The sequence below is a fragment of the Puntigrus tetrazona genome, unplaced genomic scaffold (genome assembly GCF_018831695.1).
Source record: "Puntigrus tetrazona isolate hp1 unplaced genomic scaffold, ASM1883169v1 S000000528, whole genome shotgun sequence".
Classification (NCBI taxonomy): domain Eukaryota; kingdom Metazoa; phylum Chordata; class Actinopteri; order Cypriniformes; family Cyprinidae; genus Puntigrus; species Puntigrus tetrazona.
Genome location: NW_025048164.1, coordinates 115,001 through 122,500, shown reverse-complemented (window position 1 = coordinate 122,500; position 7,500 = coordinate 115,001). Strand labels below are relative to the sequence as shown.

General features: G+C 32.8%; 1 protein-coding gene across 2 annotated transcripts in view; it reads right to left on the bottom strand.

Annotated features, from left to right (window-relative positions):
* Positions 1 to 7,500, bottom strand: part of plcb2 (phospholipase C, beta 2) — a 35,925-nt gene that overhangs the window by 23,472 nt on the left and 4,953 nt on the right. Inside the window, exons 5-16 of one of the 2 annotated variants that reach the window (XM_043232458.1) lie at positions 6,519 to 6,598; positions 6,375 to 6,427; positions 6,217 to 6,308; positions 6,053 to 6,153; positions 5,817 to 5,980; positions 4,654 to 4,800; positions 4,271 to 4,428; positions 3,356 to 3,438; positions 3,185 to 3,269; positions 1,648 to 1,873; positions 1,507 to 1,571; positions 650 to 746 (exon numbers count right to left, since the gene is read on the bottom strand). In XM_043232458.1, the coding sequence (XP_043088393.1) occupies positions 650 to 746; positions 1,507 to 1,571; positions 1,648 to 1,873; positions 3,185 to 3,269; positions 3,356 to 3,438; positions 4,271 to 4,428; positions 4,654 to 4,800; positions 5,817 to 5,980; positions 6,053 to 6,153; positions 6,217 to 6,308; positions 6,375 to 6,427; positions 6,519 to 6,598 (1,351 nt within the window). Of the gene's footprint in view, positions 1 to 649; positions 747 to 1,506; positions 1,572 to 1,647; positions 1,874 to 3,184; positions 3,270 to 3,355; positions 3,439 to 4,270; positions 4,429 to 4,653; positions 4,801 to 5,816; positions 5,981 to 6,052; positions 6,154 to 6,216; positions 6,309 to 6,374; positions 6,428 to 6,518; positions 6,599 to 7,500 lie in introns of those variants that run through there. The other variant, XM_043232457.1, reaches the window with a different exon arrangement.

The window sequence follows — 7,500 nt, the reverse complement described above, 5'->3', positions numbered from 1 at the left end:
TTTTATATATATATATATATATATATATATATATATATATATATATATATATATATATATATATATATAACATTACTAGCAATAAATATTACTATTAAATTGATATATTTTTTTAAAAAGTCTTATTTTACTTTTATATATATATATATATATATATATATATATATATATATATATATAAAACATTACTAGCAATAAATAGTACTAAATTGATACATTTTTTTAAATGTCTTATTTTACTTTAAAATTGCAATACTCATATTTATAACTGTCTTGAATTATTTTTGGGTGACTTATTATTATTAAATAACAGTATTTAAAAATGTAATGCAAACAATTGTTATATTTCACTGTATTATAAATGCGAGCATTTAGGAAAAATATTAAGGTATAATAATAATTATATTATTTGACATTTCTGGTAAAAGGACTGTTTGTTTAATGTCTTCGTTCTCAAGCATTGAACCATCAAACTTATATTTTGACAGAACTCTGCTAATTCTAGAGCGCTTGAACTGATAAATGCACGCAATATGGATATAAATGTAAAAATCAATAAATAAAGTGCATTGCTCGTTGTAGTTCCTGCACAGTTCATGTTAATGTTAGCGATTTACAGATCGAATATTTTTATAATATATTCACTCACTGGCAGCGTTCTCAAAAGAGATGAATTTGTTGGGTTGCACGTAGTTGACCAGAGCGGACATCTCCTCGTACGCCGTCACTTCCTGTCCAGCGGTTCCCTGACAGGAAATGACAAGTGACGCAGACTCAGTCGATGTTGATCACTGTACTTTTATCAAACAGTTTCTTACACAAAGCGAACTGGAGTGTCTTTACTACACGGAGAGTTTCGCTGCTGTCTTTTTAAAGACATTAATCATTTCATTCAGCAAAGATGCATTATAACGATCCCGGTAAATGCGTAATAAAATTGCATAATAAAAGTTCTTCCGAACTTTCTATGCATCGAAGAATGCTAAAAAATACTTAAAAAAAAAAAATCAGTATATTAGAACAATTTCTGAAGATCGTGTGACACTGAAGCCTGGAGTGACGATGCAGAAAATTCAGATTGGATCACAGAAATAAATTAGATTTTAACACGTATTCACATATAAAACAGTGATTTTGAATCGTAATAATATTTCGCTATTTTTACTATAAAAAAAAACGTTAAAACGTGCATTTCTGAATTTCTGGGATCTGAATCTTAAAGCAAACGTGGCTTAGCTTAAGCTAGGACTAGTCCTTAGTTCGGATAAGATGTTTCATCGACTTTCATGAAAAACGCTTTAAAAGAAAGCGTTGCACAGAACGGCGACACGTATTTGAAGAGTTAGCTTTTAGTCCAGGACTAAGCGAGGGGTCAGCCTGAAAAGTTGCTTAAAAGACGGCGTTAATAAATAAAGGTGGTGCCACAGAAGAACCTTTAACATCTGAAAAACCCTTATAAAAAGATAAGCTTCTTCTGTGGCACCACGAGGAACCTTTGAACTTCACCTCGTCGGAGTTCTTCATCTTCTCTTCGTCCTGCTCGTCGTGGTCATCGTGCTCTTCCCGCTCGTCTGGATCGGATTGGACACAAAACGCCGTTACTTTCAGCCCGCCGCGACTAGTTTGAGGACTGGTTAGTGGACTGACCGGTTGTGTGCGGCGCGTCGCCGGCCTCCGGGTTAGCCGGAGCGGGTTGGTTGGGATCGGCGGGTTGGTTAGGCTCGGGGTCATCCACGGCGCCGTTAGTCTGCTCGGGGCCCGGCGCTTTCTTGGCCGGCTCTGGTTTGCTGGCAGGAGCGCTGCTTTTCTTGTTCTTGATCAGTATTTTACCCATCAGCTCGGACGGACTCGGCATCGGATGACCTGCCTTCAACTGGACGGTTCAATGAGAGATTAAACAGAATTACTAACACTTCACGCTTTCGCTATTTATTAATCTCTGTTAACGTCAGCTAATAAAAGCACAACCTTTCATTGTTGAAAAATATAAAAAATGCAACTTATGATTAATTGCATCCAAAATAAAAGCTTCTGTCCACATATATATATATATATATATATATATATATATATATATATATATATATATATATATATATATATATATATATATATATATGTGTGTGCTGTGTATATTTATTATGCATTAATAATTACTCACATATGCAGCACACATTTTGATATTTATAGTAGGGCTGTCGAACAATTAATCGCTATTAAATTGCATCCAAAATAAAAGTTTTAGTTTACATAATATATGTACGTGCACTGTGTTTATTATGTATATATCAATACACACACATTCAGCATATATTTTGAAATGTTTAAATGTACAAAATGTATAATATATATATATATATATATATATATATATATATATATATATATATATATATATATATATATATATGTATTATTTTTTATATGATATATAAATATATTTAATATATACATAACATATTTCTATATAATATAAACATGTGTTTATTTATTATGTATATAAAGCATATATTTGAAAATATATACATGTATAAAAATTGATATATTTAAATTATATTTATTTTTTTTCTTAAATATATACATGCATGTGTTCATTTAAATACAAAATTTCATGTATAAAAATTGATATATTGTTGTTTATTCTATATAATATATTCTATATAATATATTCTATATAATATATTTTATATATATATATATATATATATATATATATATATATTATTATATATATAATATATTTTTTTATTATATTATATATATATTTGTGTATATATATATATATATATATATATATATAATTTCTTGAATATATGCATGCATGTGTTCATTTAAATACAAAATTTCTACATGTATAAAAATTTATATATGGTTGTTTATTCTATATAATATATTATATATATATATATATATATATATATATATATATATATATATATATATATATATATATATATATATAATTCTTAAATATATTCATGCATGTGTTAATTTATTATGTATATATAAATACACACATATTTATGTATATGCATTTACATATTATTTTTATTTAATGTGTTCATAGACACAACATAACCTTTATTCAATATATACATGTACTGTATCCTATGTAAACACAAAACACTGATTTTAGAAGCGATTAATGGCGATGAACGATCGGACAGCACTAGTCTGAACTCACGGGGTATTTCTCCAGCACATCCACGAGCAGAGCGTCTCCAAAGATGGTCCTGCAGTACTCTGCCATCTTCTCCTGCTGCTTCACTCTGAAACAGACACGCGATCTCGTTCACATCACATCAGAAACGTCACGGCATCCAACCTGCGGCACGAGGGGCAAAGTGCGTCTTACGAGTCAACGTGGTTCTCGAACGAAAGGACGACAGGATACTTGGAGGTTTTGAAGGCGCTCGCGGCGATGGCTTCGATCACGTCCTACGGCCATAAAGGGAGAACATCTCAATCAGATTTCCTCACGTTGAATCATATTGGAAGTGCATTTAAAAATCACACTTTTATTAAAGCATCCTGTGTTTTGTGCTTTAGATTTTAATGCATTTAAATTAAAAAATAAGTTAGTTAATGTTAACTAATATTAGTTCATATAACTGGTTGCCATTTATTTTATTTAATTTTAATCAAATTATATTTTAGTACATTTTAAATTATTATTTAGTTGCGTTGACCAACATACTGGGTTATAATTAAACTGTAGTGCGTCATTCAATATTATATTTAAGTTAAACGAACTGAATTGCAACATCATTATAAAAAATATATATTAAAAGCAGTGCTGTCAAACGATTAATTGCATCCAAAATAAAATGATCTGTGTGTGTAACAGGTATATTCATTATGTGCCTTTAAATACACACACAGCATATATTTAGAAAATATTTACATATTTTTATTCATCTCATTTATATCATATATAAATATATTTAATATATAAACGTAACATATATACATTTACGGGTGTGTATTAATATATGCGTAATACATATAAACACACATATATATTGATAGCACTAATTAATTAAAGTAATTAAAGTATATTATAGTTACAGCAAATGCTTGCATCTAATACACATTTTAAACCAATTTTAATTGCGGTTAACATTTCTTAAATTAAGCCGCACTTAAGTATATTATTTTCATAATAAGTGCTATTGATGCATATGTTTTGATCTCAGGAAATCAAAGCGATCAATGATGTGCGGTAAAGTTGCTTTGATTTCTGCATCCCATAATGATTGGTGGAAGCGACCTTGAAGAGGATCTCGGTTGTCATGGTGAAGCCGTGGGTGATGATGGGCTCTTCGTCCGGCGGCTTGCCCTTCCAGCAGTCAAGCTCCAGACAGCGGCACCCGGCGAGGAGACACTGGCGGTACATCTCCGGAGACGAGACGCCCGTCAGCTGCCCCGCTGCACACAACACCACCTTCACTAAACTCTCAACATCCTGCGGCGCAAACACTGCTTTAAATGCAATACGGTGAGTGTGTCTGCGAAGCTTCGGCTCAAAGCGATCATTTATTGTGTCAGTCTGAGTGGAGGCTTTGGTGCCTGTTTTTATGCGACACAAGAGAGGGCTCCGCTGTTTGAGTCGAGGCCCCGCTCACCTCTTTTTAAAACGCTGTTTCTCCTCACCTGTGAGATAGGTGTTGTGGGAGGATTTGACGAAGTAATGTGGGATTGGTTGGGTCATGTCATGACTCTGTGCCAGTTTGTCCAGTTTGACCACTGAAGTCTCAGAGCCCATCAGATAAAACATCAAACCCTCCGGAGATATCTGACCTGCAGCGGGAAAACACACACAAATATACAGACAGCTGACTGGCTTACGGTTGATAATTCACTGATATACAGTTATTCTATTCTATTCTATTCTATTCTGATTTGTTTTATTATACTAGTTTATGTGTTTTATTTGAATTTTAAGTCAAAGGTTTATTGATTAACTATTCTGTTGTGCATTTGTGTCATTTTTATTAGTTATATTCTTTACATTTATATTTACATTTATATTATTATTATTATTATTTTCATCATATAATAGTATTTTATAATTGTTATAAATATTTTAAATTGTTGCAGTATATTTAGATTTCACATTTTCAATTTTGGAATAAAATACTTTTCCATTTTATTTTATTTTATTTTATTTTATTTTATTTTATTTTATTTTATTTTATTTTATTTTATAAATCCAGCAATGTAAGAATACTATAAACTGAAGAATTATAATTTTAATGAAAGACACATTAAATGCATAAAAATACAAAACCTAGAACCTGACAGTTTGAAGTGAAAAAGAAAAATTAAGCTCACAAAAGCACATAAAAAAAAAATAAATAAAAAGTGAAAGCATATATATGAAATAATACCCTGTACACAAATGCAAATATATACAAAATAAATGATTAAATAAATCGATAGTACTAAATGCTTGTTTAGATATTTAATTTAATTTAATTTAATTTAATTTAATTTAATTTTATTTTATTTTATTTTATTTTATTTTATTTTATTTATTTTAATTTTTCCAGTGAATCATAAATCCAGCAATATAAGAATACTATAAACTGAAGAATTATAATTTTAATGAAAGACACATTAAATGCATAAAAATACAAAACCTAGAACCTGACCAAAAGCACATAAAATAAAAATAAATAAAAAGTGAAAACGTATATATGAAATAATACCCTGTACACAAATGCAAATATATACCAATACAAAATAAATGATTAAATAAATCGATAGTACTAAATGCTTGTTTAGATATTTTTATTGTAGAAAACGGAGCTCACCGCGGCTGGCGTTGGACGAGCTGGGCTCGTATTTCTCGATGAGATTCTTCACCTGCTCGATTCTGATGAGCGGAAAGAGCTCCTCGTTGAGACGGGAGTCTCGCTGCTTCTCGTTCAGAAACTTGGTCAGCATCTCTTTCGTCATGAAGCCCTTGCCCTTGGTGCTAGACAGAGGCCATAAATCAAACACCGATTCCCGATCGCGAGCGAACTCACGACAGAGCGCTTTCACTCACAAAGACGTGAAGATCTCGTTGATTTCTGGTCTGGGACAGAGGTTCAGTATGAAGGTCTTGAAGGCGGCTTCGGTGAACACGTCGGGCTTAACGGTGTCAAACTAACAACACAATCGGTTAAACACTGCGGAAACAACACGCTCATGAAGCAAACACACACACACCTTTCCCTTCGGGAGGTTTGCCTCAGCCAGAGCAGCTTCCACTCGTTTCTTGTCTGCTGGAAACATCTTTAAGATGCTGAGATGAAGAAGATCTCACATGAAACACTGCCACAATAAACCCATTGGCGCAGAGAGAAACATATTCGAGTTGTTCTTACTTTTTGACGGGATTTTTCCATCTTTGTTGGTCTGCAACGAGAGGCGGACGTACCTGTGAAGAAGAGAACGATCAGACGTGTAAGGGGCAGATATCAATCAGCGTTTGTCGGGGCTGCTCTGAAACTGAGCTCACAAATCCTCACACTTTGTCCAGGAAGACCTGTCTGCAGGCGTTGGTTCTCAGTGTGTTATACGCTATGGCCAGGATGTCGTCGGCCCACATCTGCGCCAAGAAAGAACACAAATGCATGAAAATAATCCTCTGCGGCGAATGGGTGCCGTCGGAAGGAGAGTCCAAACAGCTGATCTCCAGCAAGAAACATTTTAACTTGAAACCATTGCTTCCTTCTAAAATATGAATCCATCTCCAGTTGTCTTTCACATCAAAATCCGGTCTTCTCCAGATCGGAGTGATTTGGTTTAATGTGATGTTTTTATCAGGCTCTCATTCCGACGGCACCCATTCACATCCATTCACATTTCTCCAAATCCGATGAAGAAACAAACTCTTTTTCTCTACTCTTCTCCTTAATGTGGGTAAAATGTTATATAGTTTGACACTTTCTTTGTTCAAATCAATGAGAACAGCACCAGCTTTACTGAACAGACGGCGCTAGTAAGAAACCCAGCCTGCGTTTAGTTCAGTCAGATGTGTTTATAGAGCATTCCTCCACCAGAGGGCGAACGAGAAACCTCAGAAATAACAACTGATCTGAGCTGCTGCTTATTAGTGGCAGGATATGAAAATCATAAACTCATAAACTCCACTTCTGAACCACAAAGACCAGCGGCTGCTTTGAACATTAGTCCTGACTGCAGTCCTTCACCACAGAAGACCATCTATCTATCTATCTATCTATCTATCTATCTATCTATCTATCTATCTATCTATCTATCTATCTATCTATCTATCTATCTATCTATCTATCTATCTATCTATCTATCTATCTATCTATCTATCTATCTATCTATCTATCTATCTATCTATCTATCTATCTATCTACATAATATCTATCTATCTATCTATCTATCTATCTACATCTATCTATCTATCTATCTATCTATCTATCTATCTATCTATCTATCTATCTATCTATCTATCTATCTCTATCTATCAACATTTAT